General features: G+C 49.1%; 4 protein-coding genes across 4 annotated transcripts; all 4 read right to left on the bottom strand.

The window, feature by feature from the left end:
* Window positions 1-4693: 4693 nt before the first annotated feature.
* Window positions 4694-5634, bottom strand: BP5553_08738 (Uncharacterized protein; the record flags this gene model as incomplete). The annotated part of the gene is made up of 2 exons (XM_032017361.1): window positions 4694-5449; window positions 5518-5634. 2 exons carry the CDS (start codon window positions 5632-5634, stop codon window positions 4694-4696), a joined length of 873 nt encoding a protein of 290 aa, XP_031866792.1.
* Window positions 5635-6175: 541 nt separating this feature from the next.
* Window positions 6176-7301, bottom strand: BP5553_08737 (DUF1749-domain-containing protein; the record flags this gene model as incomplete). Its single annotated transcript, XM_032017360.1, has 2 exons — window positions 6176-7167; window positions 7265-7301. 2 exons carry the CDS (start codon window positions 7299-7301, stop codon window positions 6176-6178), a joined length of 1029 nt encoding a protein of 342 aa, XP_031866791.1.
* A 1075-nt stretch (window positions 7302-8376) lies between these two features.
* On the bottom strand, window positions 8377-12391 carry BP5553_08736 (ABC multidrug transporter SidT; the record flags this gene model as incomplete). Its single annotated transcript, XM_032017359.1, has 2 exons — window positions 8377-11408; window positions 11458-12391. 2 exons carry the CDS (start codon window positions 12389-12391, stop codon window positions 8377-8379), a joined length of 3966 nt encoding a protein of 1321 aa, XP_031866790.1.
* Window positions 12392-14053: 1662 nt separating this feature from the next.
* BP5553_08735 (AMP-binding enzyme) lies at window positions 14054-20406 on the bottom strand (the record flags this gene model as incomplete). Its single annotated transcript, XM_032017358.1, has 2 exons — window positions 14054-19894; window positions 19948-20406. The coding sequence occupies 2 exons, from the start codon at window positions 20404-20406 to the stop codon at window positions 14054-14056; spliced, it is 6300 nt and encodes a 2099-aa protein (XP_031866789.1).
* Window positions 20407-20948: the final 542 nt, after the last annotated feature.

Here is a 20948-nt window from a genome sequence, read left to right as displayed (position 1 = left end):
ATATACATACTGTATCATGAGAGCGCTTGTTTGACTGTATTCCGAATGGAACGTTGAAGTCCGCTGAAAACGGATATCGTTGTGCTCGTGCGCGACCTCGAGCTTGCAGAGCCTCTTTCCTTGGGACCGATGCAGGGACGAGCCCTACAGCACCCATGCCGATGATCACTAGCTGGCTGCTGTCTGTACTAAGTACTGTACTGTACTAGCTATTGCTATTGTTGTCATGTACTTCGTATTCAAGTACGAAGGATGCACGGATAATCCGCGCGTGGAGAGGAGAGGCTGAATCCCCCGCCGTCCCTTCTTGTACTGTACGTCCGTAAGTACTCGTACTAGTATTATTGTACCAGTTCTGTACCAGGACTGGCCCGGCACCCGGCTCCCGGCACGGACCCTCGACGCTGTTCATGTTCATACCCCAGATATAGATACAGATACAGCATGGAGTTAAAATAAGTTCTATATGTAGGTAGGTAGCAGATAGCTTTGCAAAAAGAACACAAGGAGACAACAGTGAAGAAAAGGGGTGGATCGTGCAATCTTACCATTCCTAGATAATATATATAATATAACTTAAACACTCAATTAATCCTCAGCTTGAATTTGTAGGCTGTAGTTATCTTTTATTAGTAAACCTTAGGTCTTTTCTAGTTATCGATATAGGGACTTCTTCTTGAAACGTTAGCTATTTGTTACTCTTGATATTACCAACATTTTATTTCTTTTCGTTGTATTACTATTATTATTATTATTATTACTATCATCATAGTTTATTATACTTTGCTTAAACTTAAACCCTTGAACCTGTTCAAGGGAATGATAGGCTGCCGGTCACAATCCCAGAGTCTCCAACAAGGCGGGGCCTGGGTCGCACATCCACACCCAAGAGCTGAGCTGCCTACCCATACCTTGCCTAATTTCTGCTCGCACGGCCACTCCAGCACCCAATTCAGAACCCTTTTGGCACCCCCGCCACAGAAACAGGATTCACACGTACTTATAATGTGAATTGCCGGCCGTGGTTCCTGCTTGTCGGATTGACCATCCAAGGATACGTGCTCCGTCGACCAATGACTGAATGCTCGGCCACTATGAACGAGTTTTGAGTTTTGAGTTTTGAGCGTCCAGAGGATGTACTAGTATTGGCCTTTAATCAACCCCCGCTCTTGAATTGCGAGACAATCCTATCGGGTGAGTCACCAGCACCCGGGGAATTTTTTAGAGGGAATTGATAGGACATCGCGTCCTGTATGCTGGTGATACCTATAAATAATCGCCCAGCTGATGCTAGTAGCCCAGAGCGTCGCACTATACCTTTGAATCTAGAATCAATGTGGGAGCGGTGGTACACATCCACGCCTCTCCTTCTCAGCAGCCTCTCAGCCGCACATCCTCATTTGTAAAGATACCGAGAACGACATCCTCTCAAAAACCAGGACCCCCCCCCCCNAAAAATAGTTATAGGACCCTATAATTGGGGTATACCTTTTTTACGCTTCATACCTTATGCTCCATAGGGCAGAAAACTCGACCCCCCCCCCACCCCTGTCTCTTATACACATCTAGATGTGTATAAGAGACAGCCCTTTTACTATACCACCTTGCTGCAGGTTCATACGATTGTCATCTATCTTTGATAATCATAATTTATATACAGGCCAGACTATACAAACATACTCCGTATACGAACGTCGCCAATACGATTATGATTGCGGTCGTAGGGCAACAGGGGAGGTCGTTACTTGTGAACCTTGACCGAGAAACGAATGCCCTATAGTCACAACCCCATCTTTCGGTGCTGCAAATATCGACTGTCCTACATATAACTACCCAACACCCACCTCCATAAGTACGCAAGCCTTGGCGTTGAAGAATTCGTAGCAGTGGCCCTTAATAACGAAACAGGCTGAGGAACTCTTGGCTCGGAAATGTAGCTATTCACTGCGACTTTTGGTTTGCTGGGGGTAAGGCCAGGTCAGAAAAGAGTACTACTTTGATGTACTACAAGGTACATGTACATTACATTGAAAAAGTTGTCCGTATCACTTATGAAATCCAACCCAGAAATCGCTAGAACCAACCGATCTTGCTGAGCCTTTCCCACCTGATACCACCAGCCTCCTCTAGGTGGCTATGATATCACTATGTGCTTCCGTCCAGACTCCAACATCTTAGTAGACCTACCAAATGTTGTTCCACTTTGTTGGCAGCTACACCATATATATATAGAAACTGTTGGCATCGCAAAGACTCCATCAGATACCATCACGCTTCAACAGGCTTTATTGTCCTCGGCGCAGGGTTCTTCTGCCAGCCATAAACCCCAGCGCTGATAGATGTTACAGCCCAGTGGAAACATCTTCTCCCTGTGCAACAAACTTCAATGAAAACTCCACATCCCCCATCACCGCATCTATAAACTGCTCCTCCACGTCTGACTGCAGCCACGTAAAACTTACTACCAAATCTCCTCCCACAACACGTGCAACATTAACCCCAGCTACCGGCCAAGTACCCATGCCCGACTGCGTGAATACCACCCGCTCAATACTCCATCTCCCATCTCCTTCATTCTTCAAACTCCCCATATTACTTACTTCACACGTGTTCTGTCGCGGCTTGCCCCTTTTTGACTTGAAAAACCGTGTATATCGGAGATATATAGTAGGATGCCTAGTATATTATCATTTGGTAAGCGTGTGATTTCCTCGGTCATGGATGAATGGAAGCTGCGCGCAATGCTCCATATTCCCTCTGTGAGTTGTTCTGGCGTTCGGGCTTTGCGAATCGAGGCTAAGGCTTCTGCATTATATATAGATTCCAACGATGAGACTTGAACGGCCATCTCAGTTGGCGATAAGCCCGTGAGATGACGGAGTGAGAAGGGCGTGGTGGATGCGAAAGATTGGGCATTGCGAATGTGGGTGTTGAGTGAGGTTAAGAGGATGCCGTGGAGCAATCTTGTAAGAGTTGCGTTTTCTTTTCGACAGCGAGACAGGATTGCAGCCAGAATATGGGAAGGAAACGCGAGGAGTTTCATGCGAGAAGTGTAGCTTGAGGTATTCGTCTGTGAAACCGGGTTGCCAGTCCATGACGGCGGCGGGTCCGGGAAGAGCCAGCTCGGTTTGTATTCGTTCGAGAGTACTTGGAGGAGGAAATCCAAGATACCTTAAAGTCGACACAATCTTCTATGGGTGGTGACAGCCTTACCGAAGATGGGATTGCGAGTATATTTGAGGGCAATTTGGAGGTTATGGAGCCAAGGGCTGAAAGGAAAGACCTGTGGAAGGCCATCCCTCTAAGACCATCACCGATGGCCTGATGAGAGGCAAAACTTGCGTCGAATTTCACTTCCCCTCTGGATATGAGAGCTTCCGATTGGACGACAATGAGTTTCCATGGTGGGGGACGACGTATTTCATTCCACAGCTGCCTATGTCGTCGCGCTAGGATCTCTATCAACCCTTGCCGGTGCTGTTCGACCGTCGTAGCAGCAAGATTCCGATTCTCGATGCATTCTGATAAATTAATGGATTCAAGACGGGTGAATGAGGGGTCATTTTTATCTTCGTTCATTATACAGCAGCAAAGTGCTCCATGTTGTAGGATTACCACAGTGAGTGCTGCGGAGAGTAACTGGGGAAGATCTTGAGACGGTGCGGAGGTACTGTAGCGGGCAGTAGAGGCGACACAACGATATTCGCCCAAGTGGTGTGGCGCTGTAGACAATCGTTCTCTATCCTCATTGGGGCTTATAGAGTATCGGGGACGAATGGATTTTAAAGAATGCTTACAGATTGCCCACCGGTCTTATAACCCTAGTGGGTATAATAATATATATGGGTGGTAATCATAGTCTCAAATATCAATGCCAGGCTCCTACTAAGCTAGTTTTCTAGCACCGTCAGCGTACTTAACTTACCTAGTTGTAGGATGATGAATTGCATTTTACGTAGCGACAAAAAAGGGGGCCGGGAGCAAGAAACTACGACTTCTAGGCTGGCGAATATGACATAGGTCCTTCCTATCAATTATTGGTAGAGCAACACAAAAACAAAATGAATAGATAAAGTCTTGTATTTCACTTGATGTGATTTATTCCTGGAGTTTTGAACTCACCAAGAAATATGTTGCGACCGAGCTTACGCGTAATGGGGCCAAGATTAGGTTCCTAGATTTCGCTCCCTTTCGGGAGAACCCCTTTGGAAGCATGGCATTCCCTATTGGAAGTTGATAAGGCTGATCTCAAAAACTAACGACTTTTGAATAACACAAACATTCAAGGTAGAATAAGTCGATCCCCTGCAACCTCTGAAGTTAGAGAAGTATTTTGAAGTTAAAAGGCATGAACTACCACGCAATAGAACGGACATGCAAAAATTGATATCCCCCAACATTTCAAGTAACCCACCAAAAAAGCTTGTCAAAAGCAAAAGAAGGACGGTACCGTAGAGAACTAGACTAGGAAATTGTTGGCCGTCTTGGGAAAGTAATATTTATTATCAAGGATTGACTACAAAGGAAAGGGACTGTTTTGATATGTATTACTGCTATGGGGGTATCTGCTTAGAACATTATCAGTGACGCCGCATATATCGCAGGTACCTATTTACTCCGTGCGCGTGGGAAGAATCCCATTATACATCATAAGGGGTAGGAAATCCAACAATCAAAAAATGAAGAACCCACTTCACTTATCCCACATCCTCGTGGTCTCCAACTCGACCTCCCCTTGTCCCATACGCCTTCCCTTATAGAACACGCCCTCCCTCCCCATCTTCCTCTCCGTAACCCACTTCCTCACCCACGTAATCCCCTTCACAATCGAGAAAACCACAATAATCCCGGCTGCAATCCCAAACACGTATCCTACCACAGCGCCCTTCCCCACCCCACCAATATTCTTGCCTGTGGCATCGACCACCTTCGGATTCGGGTCAAGGAAACTATACACGTAGAAGTGCTTCGTATACTGTGTGAGGTATGCAAGCCCGCAATAGCAGGCTAGGATAATGACGAGGAAGAGGAGGTGGATCCACGGCGCGGGATTGATGCGCGTGAAGATTATTTCGAAGAGGGCGAAGGCGCTGTTGAGGCCGTGCTGGGAGACATTGGACCAGAGAGCGAAGTTTGTATCGAACGGAGGCGAGTAGAGAATCACCCAAAAGACGATGGTTACGAGGAACGGATAGGTGATTATGGTGCTCCAGAAGAGGTGGTGGAGGGCTTGGAGGGGGCGAGGGAAGCGGTTGAGGAGCGGCGTGCCACCGTTTAGGGCGTAGGAGAAGGTGTGGATTGCGGCTATGAGGAAGTAGAAGGCAATTCCCCAGTACGTTAGGACTGTGAAGTAGGAGAAAGAATTATTGACGTCGTTGATGTCGTATCCATCGTGATTGCTTGCTTCCCAGCCGATTACAAAGAGGAGAACGACGAACGCATAGAGCGACTATCTCAGAAACATGCCATTAGCCCTTAATCACTCGACCTGATGATTTGCAGCAGGATAGAACCTACAATTGCTGCTCTACATGCAAATAACACCCACGGCGGCAGTAACCACGACGTCTCGAATCGATGGCTGGGATCCCAAATATCCTCGCCGAATTTCAACGGGTTGCTCCATCGCGCCATCGCTGGTGCCGGAACCGTTCCTCAGTTCTACCCGTGGTAGAACAAGTGCACCACGGATTTTGAGCACTCCCCTTTTCTGGGCAATGTCGCGAACGGAATCTCCGTGCAGAAAGACAAACAAACAAAGAACGAGATGCAAATGATCAAAGCCAAATAGGCGATTGACAGGGGCCATGCACAAATAGGTTAGTACCGAGTACCGGATTTCCTCCGATAGCTAAACCCCAGACGCTTGGCTACATCGACGAAGTACTGAAAAGTAGTTGTAGTGGAGGATCTGCAGAGGTCTAGAGCTAGAATTTATTGAAGGGAGAAGAAGTTGAGCTGGAATATTGTAAAGGATATACTTGAAAGCATGTGTCTTCATTTCATTGGGGGGCTCGGCGGGTGATTCAAGCAAACAAAGCCATTTTCGCGCACAATCCCCATCGAGTTTCAGCCCTCAGAATAACGCGCGACCCTGATAACTGGCTACTATAGATAAGAAGCCATACCTAGTGGTGATTGTATATCCTTTATATTCTTTCCTAAACTTTGGTGTTTAATTTTGCTCCAATCGATGCACGTAGCCGAGCACTCTTGTAGCAAGATCTTTGCGTGGCTCGGCCTGGTCGTCGTTACTCAGGGCATGTGAGGCGCCTGGTATCACTCCGCTATATTCATCATCCCAAATTCGATATTTCCCTCCATGATCAGCGGCATTTTTCCACCTCCGTAACAGGTTCTCCTTATCGACCCAGTTAGGGACTGATTGATCAGCTCCCGAAATCAAAACGACCAAGGGGCCCCTTAGAAGCGCCTGGGTTTCTATCATTCCAAAAGTCTTTGACAACTGCTCGTCGCCTATATCAGAGCTGAACAAGTCATCTCCTTGGGGTGCTTGGGGACTCTCGGGACTAATGAGACTCATCAATCTCCGGCAGCTTATTGGAACGCCTGGGTAGATCTGAGATGTTAACGCTAATGGTAGCAGGGTGTCAATAGATTGATCATGACGCGCAGCGTCCTTTGCCATAGCTTCCATCTGATCGTATACTTCTTGCATATCGCTTGCTGACTTGTCTCCAAAGCCTTCCTTCAACAACGCAAGTATCGCCTCCCTGTCGGACACAGGTGCTTGCATGATAGCCCCGTCAACGGCGGGACGGGTGACGTGCTGAAGGTAAGGATCAAACACCGGGGTGCTGATATGGGGATTTGGTCTATGCAAGTAGTGCAGAACGGATTGACTTCCCGTTGAATGGCCCATGAGGACGATCTTGCTGGTACCAAACTTGGATGTCTTGTAATCCAAAATGTATCGTACACATTCTGCGATCTCATCCGTGTCTCTATCCAGGTGGCCGAGACCCCATTGTCCGTAGGATGAGGAGAGATTCAAAGAGAAGATTGACCACTGTGTTGGCTGTAGAGCATTTACAAGATCGGCCATGTAAGACGTTGTTGCAAGGCCATCACCCAGGCCGCCGATGAAGAGAAGACTGTGGGGTTTGCGGATGGTGCTGGACGTATACTCGAAGGCGACGAGTGTTTCTGTCTACGAAGTATGTTCTGTCAGCTACTTCGTAGATATATATGGGAAAGGAAGCAAAAGGAATACGGTGTCTGTGTACATAATGATGTAGAATACCTGGGAGGCCGCCTTTGGGCCAAAACTTGGAGCCCATAGTGAACGCAGGCTGATAAAAATAACCAATGCTGGTGAGAAGCGGGTAGGTGATCACCTCGGTGACCAGTGAGCAAAGCTGTGCCTGGTTGCGTCTGAATCAGGATCGAGTTAACCTGTAGTAATTAGCAGTGTTTTTTCTCCAGCCGATATGTTTTCCAGGGTGCCGATCGTGCCTGACATACGAAGTACAATATTCCGCAATCGGAAGAAGCCTATTGGGAAAAGAGACTAGGAGATAAGCAAGAGGGTCTGCGATAATCGGAGGGGACTTGTTCTATATTCAAATATTTACAAGATGCAATGAAACTCCGTGCTTGGTACCTCGTACAGGGGAGATGTAAATGATGCAGCCACGCGTAAAGTGACACCTTACCTAATAAATACCGGACGCTGGTCCAGGGGACGGAGGAGACCGGGTTTGAAACGGCGGATCAGATTAGATATCTTGGCACGGGAAGAATCTGATTAGATGGCTCCCCTGTGGGTCGTCGCTCCCTGCACCTTACTCGAGCACGCCGTAACCCCCACTGCTGAACTACGTAGGTACTACCTAGGTACTTTGTACTCGAGTGCTGCTCGTGTCAACATAACACTGGGGCAGCCAGAGCACCGTCCCAGGCTCCCAGAGCCCTAACCTGGTAAAGGGTACTACTTCTAAACCATTTCCGGATCCCTACTCCGTAAGGCCCTCCCCGGTTGAACCGCATGCTTGAAATTCTACGACCTGGTAGTCTTACCTTGCGATAGCGGCTCACTTTCCTCTTGCCAAGTTTCCCGTCTCTTTCGATGCTACGAAGCATCGAACGAGCACCCCTTTGTAGCAGCAGAGAGCGTAGATAGTCGCCCCACCCGACCTCGTGCTGGGAAAGAAGAGCGCCACGATCCCTCGAGTCCAGAGGTCAATTGCAGGTGACCGATTTGTGCGTGAAGAAGTGCAGGATGAATGTCCATCTAGTAGTCTCATTAACGAGGGAGTGAACTGGAAAGCCTTTCAGGCATAGAGCGGCACAATCAAAACGTCGTCTTGAAAATGTTTAAATGTTAATGGAGTTCTATCTCGACTATATCCTCAATCACTCTGCTACTGTTTGATGCATGACGTTAGCCCTATAGCTCTCCGACCTCTTAAGCAATTCTTCATGCGATCCCCGATCAACGCATTGACCTGCTTCAATCAAGAAGATAGTGTCTGCCTTTCTTATCGTGTGTAGACGATGAGCAATTGCAATGACAGTAATCCCCTTCGCGGCCTTCTCAAGCCCATCTTGCAATAGCTTCTCCGATTCAGCGTCCAACGCACTGGTTGATTCGTCTAAAATTAGCAGCTTAGGCTTTCGAACGAGCGCCCTAGCGATCGACAACCTTTGCTTCTGGCCTCCCGAGAACTGGCTACCATTTGGTCCACAAAGAGTATTGTAACCATCTGGCAATGCTTCAATAGTGTCGTGGATATTGGCAAGGTTACATGCCTCTTTAATTTCGTCTATGGACACTTCGTGCCCTGGTCTAGCACCAATACCAATGTTGAACTCGATACTTCCCTCAAAGAGCACACTTTCTTGTGGCACCAAGGCAATCGTGTCGCGGAAAGCCACATCTCGGTGTTTTGTCACATCAATGCCATCAATCAAGATGGATCCAGATTCTGGCGTGTACAATCGTTCGACCAGTGAAATGATTGTCGATTTACCGGCACCGCTCGGACCAAAAAGGGCGCAGAATTTCCCTGGCTGAATATCAATGTTCAGGCCATTTAACACTTTTATGTCCGGCCGAGCAGGGTATGAAAAATGGACATCGCGGAGCTGTACGCTCGAAGCCTGGTTGCTAGAAGGATAAGACGGTTTTGTTTCAGCTGTCGCCTCGAGGTCTCTCTCTTTCGAAGACCCGGTGAGCGAAGGACTAGGCACATTTCCTTGCATTTTGTCCGAGCCTATCTCGATTAAGCCCAAGATTCTTGCCATCGCCGCTCGGGCGCTGGAAAGCTCCGGTGCGAAGACAAACATCTGGCTCCAGAGCAGCGCACTAACAAGAAGAGAGAACACTACGATCAGGAACTGTGTCTGCGTGTAGGTGCCCGCTATGATTTGTTTGGCACCCCACCAATATGCTAGCGCATTCACAAGGTTGCCAAGGAAGTAGGTCATGGCCTGCCAGAGGCTTGCTTGTACGGTGACTTTGAATGTCTCCTTGCGAGGGCCTTTCAAGGACCTTCGATAGGTCTTCATTGTCTCTTCTTCAAGAGAAAGGGACGCAATTGTTTTGATTGACGTGATTGCTTCTACGCCAATATCGACCGACTTGGTATATGCATTTTCGTGCCGTTCTTCGAATTTACCGAGCACTCGAAGCTCCATAAGGCCAGCTCCAAGTAGAAGTGGCACCAAAGACAGGCAGACCAATGCAATTTTCCAGGCGATGATATGAGTCAAAATAATTGCTCCGATAAGGTTAACGGTAATTGAGAATAACGTCCCAATAACGGAGCCGCTCAAGCCAGCCAAGGCACTGCCATCTCTAGTAATGTAGGAGAGGAGCAGGGCAGGTGTTCGGCCTTCAGACTGATGCCATTGAAGGTCTTGCTCCAACAGTGACCGAAATGATAAGACCCTCACTGTGTAGACAATTTTCTCAGAGACCCAGCCAAATCCGGACCAGCTGATTAGATTCCCGAAGAACTCGATGATTGCAAGTATGAAGAACATAAGCCCAAAGAAGTTGCCTCGAGATCGAATACTAGCTGGGTCGTTACAGGGATTTAGACTTCCAACGGTATTTCCGAAGATCACGGCTTCGCCAGAGAAGGCTCCGCCGACAACACTCGAGCCAAGAAGGGCGACAACAATTATGAGAAGGTGTGGCCTCAAGGCTGGCGCATACCCTCGAACTAGAGCCCACAAAGATTTGGAAGGGGTCTCAGGCTCTTCCTGTTCTTCTGCGGAGTCGGTGACGGTAGCTTTGCATGTTGAGAGCTCGGTTTTCTCGGCGGCTGCAAGGCGGTCGTCTGATAGACTGTTCTTTTCGATATCAGCGTCTGTCAAAGAGGTCCTATCAGATTCGTTGACGCTGTCTCTGCTGGCTGTTGCTTCATTCATCCCGGATCCGAGAGTTTGCAATTTGACGAGATCAGCATATGCTCCATTCCTAGCCATCAATACCGAATGATTTCCCTCCTCAACGATATGCCCTTTGTGCATAACAATGATATTGTCCGCGTTGGTGATCGTCGACAGGCGATGAGCAATCGTGATCATGGTTCTACCGCTAGCAATGTTTGAGATAGCCTGTTGGATACGCTGTTCACTTCTTGAATCTAGAGAAGCCGTGGCTTCGTCCAAGATGAGAACCGCAGGACCCTTGACAAGGGCCCTGGCGAGGGACACTCGTTGTTTCTGGCCACCGCTGATTAGCCGCCCACTCGAACCCACAATCGTGCCGTATCCATATTGCAAAGCGACAATGAAGGCATCTGCATCTGCAAGCACCGCAGCCTTTCGGACCAACGAAACAATTTCAACGATTTCCGAGCCCCGTTCCTCTGCTGCGGCCAAAAGAGACTTACCCTCCCTAACCTCGCTTGCTAGATCTGCAAGGCCGGAACTAAGAAGTGCTATCTTCAAACGTGCGTGGCTAGGATCGCTAGAATTCATCAAGCCATGTGCAATATTCTCCAAAAGAGAACGGTCGAGGAGAGACGGCTCCTGCTGCACCAGACTTAAAAAACTCCTCAAGTCATGGGTATTGAGATCACGAAGATCACGGCCATCAAAGAGAATTTGTCCTTGCGTGGGGTCATACAATCTTGTGGCCAGTCCCGCGATAGTCGACTTGCCACTTCCCGAAAGTCCGACAATGGCAGTATGCTTGTTGGAAGGAATGCTAAGATTAATTTGGTCAAGAACGGTGATCTCTGGCCTAGAGGGATAAGTGAATGAAACATTTTTAAACTCGAAGCCGCCCTCTGTCTGTGAGAGACGAAGGCCCAAAGCCATAGTGCCATCAATTAGCGGCTCGCGATCGATGCCCTCCCGCAACTTCTGAAACGAGGCAATGGCCGCTATAAACAGGTGGAGAAACGGTGCAACTTGACTCAAGAGCAAGGTAGCTGTTACTGTGTTAGTACAATTCTGTGGTAAGATTCGAGTCCGACTAACCTTCGACTAGAATAAAAATTACTGTAAACGTAGCTCCCACGGTGGCGCCCTGCGAGTCTTGACGCACTGCTTCTGCAATACGTTTGCTTGCCTGCCAAAATGCCAGACCATTCGCAGAATAGGCGATAAAATACAAGACCCCAGATTGTATGCCAACCGCGGTAGCCTTCTTCAAGCCTTCACGTTCTGAAGATTTGAGTGCCTTCGAGAATTTATTCTCCAGCCGTGCGTTTGCGCCGAAGGCCTGCACCACGACGATGTTGGAAAGCGTTTCCGAAGCAATTGATGCAGCAGTAGCGGTATAATCCGACATGAGACCAGAGAATTTCTCGATGTAATGGCTTCCAACGAACCCCATCAAGAAAAATGCCGGAATTAACGAGAGTAGCATTGCTGCAAGCTTGTAGTCCTTGATGAAAGCTACGATATACGCTGTAACAAAAAAGGACAGGCTTGAGAGGCATACTCCCACTTTCTCAGATGTGCCCGAGCGGATTGTCTGGATGTCGCCATTAAGTCGAGAGGCGACTTCCCCCGGAGGCAGATTGTCGAAGTACGACGGCTCTTGTCGGAGCAAATTCTGGAGATAACTTTCTCGTAATCTCTGCGCCAGCCGTGCGCCGGTCAGACTCCAGCATGAGAGGTGGGCATAGATCGTAACAAATTGAGCAATGGCTAGATACACAATCACCAGGATTTTGTCGTTGATGCTTTTTTGATACTCGGATCCCGAGTCCGGAGTTTCGGATGAACCACACGTTGCTGCATTGAAATCGTCAAGAAGCTGGCCAAACAGTATTCCAATTAATGGAAACGGGACGCCAGATGCAATTGCAGATAGTACGCCCACCAATAGCATGCCCAGATCGGCTTTTGAAGGTTTACCGGCCAAAAGCAGGCTGGGGTAGCCCGCAAGTTTCTGGAAGATATTCATGGTGGCCCGAAGCTGGCGATTGTCGTTGTCGTTGTCGTGTGCTTGAGTTGCAGGATGCTCCCCGTGGTCGGTTTGTACCTCGAGGACTAGACCATCGACGGTGTTGTGTGTGCTAGAGGATGGCAGTTGCGTCACCACGTCAAGCTACTTTTCTCTATATGCTAATCTGCTCTAATAATATCGGAAAATAGGTTATATAAACACACAAAATTCGTCCATGACTTACTCGTAGTGAAATTTCAGCCGATTCCGAGAGCGCCTTGGAGCAGGAGTAGGACGTCCGCATATGCAGAGAAAGCTACACTACTAAACCAGAGGTGCTTCCGAGCAGTGGGTCTTGAGCCTTGACTCTTAAGAGCCACGGTTGAACTTCGAAGGCCTACATGGCATGGCGCATGGATGAAGCCCAACTTTCGCTGGGGCACTGGGGGCGTGGTGCCCGGGCTGGACGTGGAATCGGGGATGTTGGCCAGGTGGACGGTAAATAAAACTTGGCTAGGTGCACATAGCACTGCAGCTCGTACGTAGAGTAGTATCTGGTATTTACCATTTCCCATTTTCCCCCACTATAGATCGACAGCCGGCAGGGAAAATTTTCATCTGATAAGATAAGTCCCAATCAGAGTGCACGTACATTCTGAGTGGCGCCTTCTTAATTTCCGAGTTCTGACCCTCTCAATACGAGTCCGTAATAAGACAGGTTGCGAGTACGCTGTGGATAGCTGCGTCGTTGCGATGTCGGCAAAGCAGGTAGGCCACGATTCCACGAGCAACCCGAAGAATTATTCGGAGTCGTCATGCAAAGGCTCCAAGTTCCGACAACAGGAGATCACCTCGAGCATGCCCCAAAGGGGCATTCTAATTCTTAATCTGGTACGATCAGTTTTATGTCGGGAGCGATTCATACACCAACAACGCCTGTTATATATAACATTCGACTACTTTAACGGTCGCCACGATTCTCAACCAATCTACCGCCCCTAGTTATCACAACTGTATTCGGGACGATGATGGCCTGATCTTTGTGCATCTCAGCTACATATCAACATATTTCCTTAGTTTAAAACTGGGCCACAACTAGCCGAACTTTATGTCAACCTGAAAGTCGTAGTTTTGCTCGTCGGAATCTTGGTTGCCAGGAGCAAAATGGGAGCTCACGGCTGCTTGTTATAACCATTTGGCACACTATCTTGAAGTACTTAGTGCCATTCAAAGCAGCCATGCCCTTTGAGCTTCCTCCAAGCTTTCCATTGATACTCTTTGGACTCGACTCTCAAAGATGGGCCGATCGAATGGACTGGTTCATTTTGCCAGCTACGTTCCTCGGTATTCACTTCCCAAGCAGCCCATGCCCCTAATAACAGTTGCATTCCAAAGCGGCGATCCACGGTAAATTTCCTTCCTCGAGAAGTGCTTGACGAGTCGCCTGAAGATCAAAAGGGTCTTCCCGAGCAAAGTCTCGGAGATTCAACAATGAGGCCAATTCCGGATGTGAAATCTTCTCAGATTGATAAAGTTATCTAAGAAAAACGCAAGGAAAATAAATGTTCTGGCAAGAAATATTCCTAGCCAGAAGAAAAATACCAAAACCCGTATCCTGAACCGATCTCCAGTTTACCTCTGCTTTGAGGCCAGTACCAGCTACCATGGCCAATCCGCCAGCTAGAAGATTTGACTATCAAGTACCACGTGCTCTGACTGGCAGATCGCCAATTCTTGAACGGCTGCAACTAGATTATCAAGCGTGGCGTCCACAAGCGCCGGGTCACTTTCACTCCCGACCACCCCAACACTCATCTGCCCGCCTCGAACGAGCGAGACAGCCTTCAGAGGATGAGCAGCATCCCCATGTGGATTCAGTATCTCCACCCTGCAAGTTCCCCCAGCAAAAGGCATGGTGTCGAAATCCTCAAAGTCTTGATGATGGACGATGGAGTCGAAAAATTGTGCATTCGATGACCACTGCGTGCACTGCTTGGATATCTTTTCGAAGCCGAGGAAGTCATGGGCCGCAGATTCGGCGCTTTGCCTTTGTACGAATCGCAAGAGGTCTATCGCTGTCCACTGGGACTCGAACAAGACTCGAACCGGGGTGAATTGGTAACACGGGCCCATGACATTCTCCACGTTTGCTAGGTCTATGTTTCTGCCCGAAGTTACGCTACCAAATGTCACATCCGGGTTCCGGAGACGCCGAGCTAACACCAGTGACCATGCTGCGGTGAGCAAATTCGCCGTGGTAATCTCAAGGGGGCGTTGAGAGATGTCGACGGGCTTTGTTCGGAATATTGATTTGTCGGTGGGCTTTACTGATGTTGCGGCTAGAATGGACAATGATGAACCGTCTAGAAGATCGCGCCAGTAATGGAGCGCTCTGGTCTGGGAACGCTCATGGCAGATTCGAGCCATGTACGATGAGAATGGCTCAAAATCGACAATTTTCTCGCCCGTGTACAAGGCCTCCAAATCTCGAAGTAGCATGGGCAGAGAGATGCCATCGTACTGAGCATGGGACAGGCCTATGATGAGGCACTTTTGGCCGCCGTTGCCTTCAACATAGATCATCTTGAGGAAAGACGAACCCAGGTTAAAGTTTGATTCTATGTTCACCGTGCAGAGGTCGATGACATATTGCTCAAGGACGCCATCAGCCCGCTGCATGGTCACAGGAACATCTAACCCATCAATGACAACTTGAAATAGGCTCGATTCGTGTTCGATGAAGACAGTGCGCAGGATGTCATGGGTCTTGACCAGCTCGTTACAGGCGCGGAATAGATGCTCTCGATCGATGCCTTTGTCGAGATACAGCATAGTGTATTGTATAGAGGTTCGCGGTGCCTGGCTGGTTGCTCTGATGTCCAACGCTTGGGAGTCTGTTACCGGGGATACGTCTCGAATAGACCAGCTTGGATCGGTAAGTTTAGGTCGGACAATCTCGGACAAGAATGGTTCTATGTCCAAATGGCCCAGCATCGAAAAAGGCTTGTACGGCTGGGCTTTGTCTTCCCACCCTTGGTTCACTTTAAATACTGTGGCGGCATCACCAAGGCGCATGTGCTGAAAGATATCGGCCACTGTCAAGCTATGTCCTTGCGCACGAAGGCTTGACACCAATTTCATCGCCAACACAGAGTCACCACCGAGGCGGAAAAAGTTGTCGTCGACGTTAATCTGCTCTGAACTGATTCCAAGAATCTTTCCCCACGAAGACCGTAGAATACTCTCTGCATTTGTCAAATTCGTTTGTGCTGGGCTCTTTGCCCACGCGCCCTTGAGGCCTTCTCGAAGCTGGGTGAGCACGTGCCGAGGAACTCTAGAGGCCAGCTGATTTAACAAACTATGATCAATCTGTCCCATCCTAGTGGGCATTTTGTCAACCACGACGTACGCGGAGGGGGCCATATATGATGGAAGATAGTCTTGGATAAATCTGTCCAGCTTTTTCAATGCTATAGCAAGGCTAATGGTAATCAAGGCACAGATCGACGTCTCGACGTTTTGGGGGCCCGACGCGTCCCAAGTTATGTCGTGCTTCATCGGCATGAGCTCAACGCTTTCTTCCTCAGATGGCTGTTGCTCTATGAAGATGACAATCTCTTGCTCTAGTATATTCTGAGTGCTGTTTAATGACGATTGGAATGCTGCTGCAGCGGCACGGATCGTTCGTGGGAGATTTCTTGTCAGGTGAGCTTCTAGATCTGCGATATCTACTGCATGGCCGTGGACAGGCAAGACATTCTCCTTTCGACCAACAAATATCAAGCTGCTGTCGTCTCGTAACCGGACCATGTCGCCTGTTGGTTGCACTCTTCCCGCCCGACCGGCACAAGCAGAGCTCCCAGCTACAAGCCACGCTGGAGATTCAACGGTTTCGCCTGAAAGGAACGCGCCTTCAAGCCAGAGCTCGCCAACGCAGCCGATGGGCGACAATATAGATGGGTTCCGTGGATCACACACCCAGGGAACCACCGCAGGAGGATATAGCCACCCTTGCTTGATGCTTGGACCTGCTCGAAGCCTTCTGGATGACTCGTCCAAGGGCAATGGGGCAATCTGGTTCCGTCCCCAGATCTGGTTCAATTCTGCTTCGGGCAAGCAAGATATCTCTTCGATTCTTCTGGAAAGTCCATTCGTCAACTGCAAACAAGCCATTTCCAGCTGCGCAAGGATTCGTTCCATTTGTGCGACCTCAATCAGACTGCTGTCAAAACTCGCACAGACACTAAGGCCGCGCTTTGATATCCCACAGGCCAGCATAAGCGGATAGGGGTTGAAATGGAGCGCTTCACGTACGGCATCTCCTTGGTCAAAGCCAAGTTCGCTGCCTATGGAATCTGGTTCTGGCTGGATGACCAGGCCTGTGCCAGCTTCGCATGCATGTTGGGCGTCTCGGCTGACCTTTCTGATGTTCTGCATCCCCATATGCTGATACGGTGTACGGGCCAACATGCCTTGCTGTACGGACTGTAGATAAGACTCAACGGAGCTCGTTCGGTTGATCTGGATGCGGATAGGTATAGTTGCAATCACTGGACCTATAATGTTTTCCACCCCCGCCATCGGGATGTCCCGACCTGTGAGTGTCTCACCAAACACGACATCATCGCTTCCTGTGTATTGTGACGCCACCAGAGCCCATGCACCACGAATCAATGTTGCCGTAGTGAAAGGTGATCCAGCGGTTGCATTGAGGGGTATATGATGCTCAAGTATGGCATCCGGAGTAGGTAAGAAGTCTCTATGTGGCAAACGCGGGAACTGAGGCCCGACAGCATCTTTCAATTCCCGTTGCCAAAAGTCCTGCATGGCGACTTCGTCTGTATCTCGCACATATTTGACGAAGTCTTTCATCTGTGCCTGTGTCTCGATGTGCTGGTCGTGCAAGGCATTAATGGCATTTTTAAGTATTAGCGGCTCTGACCATCCATCATAGAGTACGTGATGAACTGTCCAGACCATGTATTGTTTGCCATTTTCTGAATTGTTGACAATGCCATATCGAGCTAGGTTTTGTCCAAGATCCATTTTCTCGTTCCGATCATTCTCGAGGTATTGCGCTAGATCAGTCGAATGTTTCCATGAGATGCCTTCCTTCAGTACAACTTGCTGAAGGCCTGGCTCTCGGAGCTGGGCTAAGCGTGTGCGTAGGATAGGATTTGCTGCAACAACTTCCTCCCATGCTTTCTTCCAGGCATCGAGACCGATATGCGACGGAATACATGCGAGTCTCTGGGCGACATACGGCTTGGCCGATTTAATCGCGAAGGTGAATAGTGACTCTTGTGTGGGTGTGCAAGGGTAGATATCTTCAATCGCCGCCCGATCTGATCCACAAGCCAGTGATGCCTCGAGGCAGGCTGTCTTAACAGTTTGGGAGATCATGGAAAATGCGGGCGTTTCTATACGTGCTTGCAGGCTACAAAGGTGGACAATGCCAGCCATCTCCGAGAGTGTAGGGTGGCCAAAAATGCCGACGACAGTGACATCGAGGCCCTCAGCTCTACAAATAGACACAAGTCTCATGGCTGTCAAGGAGTCGCCACCTAGTGCAAAGAAATTATCGTCAAGTCGAATAGTTTCTGGATCAAGTTTCAATGTCTGGCTCCAGGCCTGCCGCAAACCTTGCTCAAGATCACTCAGTTGCCGAGAAGCGGTATTCGTTGTGCCTTGATCCAGCTGCCGCAAGTTTACTGTGGCACCAAACTGCCTGAGTCGTTTGCGATCAGTCTTGCCCGAGATTAAAACAGGGCTATAGTTGACCGGTATATATGCGGTTGGCACCATATATCGTGGTAAAACTTTCGCCAGCTCTACATTAGCTTCTGACAGCGCTCTATGCAGCTCGCCTTGGAGTTTTATCGAACTTATATCAGTATGCTCATGTCCCTTGGTCGACTGGAATGCAATAAATGCCACCAACGTAGGTTGGCCGCCAGATCCTAGAGGCACAATCACCTCAGCAATCACGCTAGCGTCTGACGGCAGCCTAGCCTTGAGTTGACTCTCGATCTCACCGAGTTCGACACGTTGCCCACGCAACTTGACTTGCGTGTCTTTTCGTCCAACAAACACAATGCCTCCAGAACCGTCAGGATCATATTTTCCTAGGTCCCCAGTTTTGTATAGACGCCCCTGACGGCCAGTGTAGCCATTGTGGCCCGCGATAAGCCACTGTGGATCTGTGATGAAAGCGGCTGCGGTTTTTTCAGAATCATTCAAGTAGCCTTGCCCTACTATCGGTCCCTCGACTAGCAGCTCGCCTACAGCGCCGACTGGCATCAGAGATTCGTGGTCACTTGGGTTGGTGATCCAGATGGCCGCTCCATTTCCTCTCCCAATGGAGATATAATCCCTACCAGTGGCAGCGCTGCTATTTATCGTACATCCGATCGTGCATTCGCACGGGCCGTAGCCTATGATAATCTTGGTGTCTTGACCCCAGATCGTAACATCTCTCGCTGAGGCTGCCTCTCCTCCGAGGCCTAGACCACTGAGAGATGCTATAACATCCGGGTCCAATATTCGAGCCACTGAAGGGGTCAGGCCTGCGTAGTTAACGTGCATTTTTCGTATCGCTCCATTTATGTCGTTGAGTCGATCCTCGTCAGAGGGGATGCAAAGGCAGCCACCGTTTCCAAGGGTTAAAAGCATACTGTCGATGCTGACGTCGAATGCGTAGGACGCAAAATCAAGAACCATGGAGTTCTCCGTATAGCCCACGGCTTCCGCTCGAGGAATTGCACTGCTTGTATAGGTTTCGTGAGAGATCTTAACCCCTTTCGGAGTGCCTGTGCTTCCAGAGGTGAAGATTATATACATTAGGGCAGATGGTGGCACGGCTGTCAACTGTGGAATAGCTTGCAGATTTGAGAAGTAGGCAAATGTGTTCGCTTCTATGACGATAAGCTTTCCACTCGGCATAATCGACGACGACAGGTCGTGCTGCTTGCGGGACGTCAGCATCATCTTTGCGCCCACTTGATTCGCCATGTTTTGGAGGCGGGCAATTGGAAGTGTTGGGTCCATGAGCACGAAAGTTGCTCCCACCCTCATTACCGCAAGCACAGCGACGATTGTCCATCTTGATTTCTCAAAGCACACCGGTAAGATATCATGTAACCTGACACCTATTTCTTTGAGAGAGCATGCCACGAATATGGAATACTGTTCGACTTGGGCGTATGTCAATTTGCCATCCCAGGATGAGATTGCTATTTTTTCTGGGGATCTTTGAGCTTGTTTGGAAATCATGTCGTGCATGCAAAAGTTGTAAGAGGGAGGTAGCAGGTGATTCCAACCCCATATCTCCTCCAGATCTCGTGCGGTCGGCCGAATACAGTCCTCAATAGACGCATCGGGATTCGAAATGCACATTTTTACGGTGTCGACCAGTGTCTCGATGTATCGCGTCACTGTATATTGCGGCATATTTTTGTTATACCACACTGGGCTGATTTCCAGACTGCCATTACTAAGGCGTATTTCGAGGTGAAGAACACCCTTTGCTCATCGCGGTCAGTCATTTAGTAACCAAGATGGGATCATTGACTCACTTCATCTTTCGCTTCCTCAGATGGTGGAGACAGAGAACTAGTGCTCAAGTAGAGCGAGACAGGGCTGGACATGGCTGCAAGCTGACTTGGTGCGATCATAGTGAGGTAGCTCGAGATTGCTGCAGCAGTCTGTCCGACAGTACTTTGTAATCCTGCCTTTACTTCTTCCATGGACAGACTTCTGTTAACTGGCTCATGCTGAAACCCATTTTCTCGGCCTTTGTAAGCCCAATCATAACAGATCTGGCCGCCGTCCTGGGTCCGCAAGAGCACGATGAGCCAGGACAAAAGCAAGATTTCATCTCTCATGCCTGTCAGAGCGGTGGTCTGATCAAGTGCAAGACCAACTATCTTGAAAGACCTGAGGCCGCCATCAGCCTGGCCTGTAGACAACATGCCAACAGATTCATTTCCCCGGCGGTTTTGATCCTGTATATTGTCGACATGTATAGAGCCCATTCTACTGGTAGGCTAGCGTTTCTGGTTTTGGGATTCTGGCGCGGTTTGAGATTCGGAGGAAGAGCTGGACCTATGACCGTCCGTTCAATTGACGAGAGCATTGGACGTACTCGTACTGAGGTGGTATAATTGTACAATGTCGAGCAGCCAAGGCAATGTTAGCATTTTCCTCCGCCGGCGAACGAGACGCCAAGCAACAAGAATTACGAGTAGGCCCTATGGGTACTGTATATAATGCGACCGAGATCGGCCATTGTGGGTGACTGTGGGCTCGACGGACGCCGACGCCCACGCTTCTTCAAACACAACCTTGAAGCTGGGAAACTCCAGTACGAGTAGTCGGGTAGAGTAGAGTTGAGGCTGTAGAGCGTGGTCGGCGCGTGTCGTCGCACCCTTGCAGATCCCACGCTAGGGCAACCCGCTAACCCGTCCTGGCGGTCCTCGCGAATACATCTGATAAGATGAAAATTCTGCACATCACATCTGATAAGATGAGAATCCCGCACACGGCACGGCTACCCGTCCACTAGCAAGGGTAGGGC

This window comes from Venustampulla echinocandica (assembly GCF_003357145.1).
Source record: "Venustampulla echinocandica strain BP 5553 chromosome Unknown scaffold_8, whole genome shotgun sequence".
Taxonomy (NCBI): domain Eukaryota; kingdom Fungi; phylum Ascomycota; class Leotiomycetes; order Helotiales; family Pleuroascaceae; genus Venustampulla; species Venustampulla echinocandica.
Note: the sequence above shows the minus strand (reverse complement) of the source record. Positions and strands in the feature narration are given on the sequence as shown.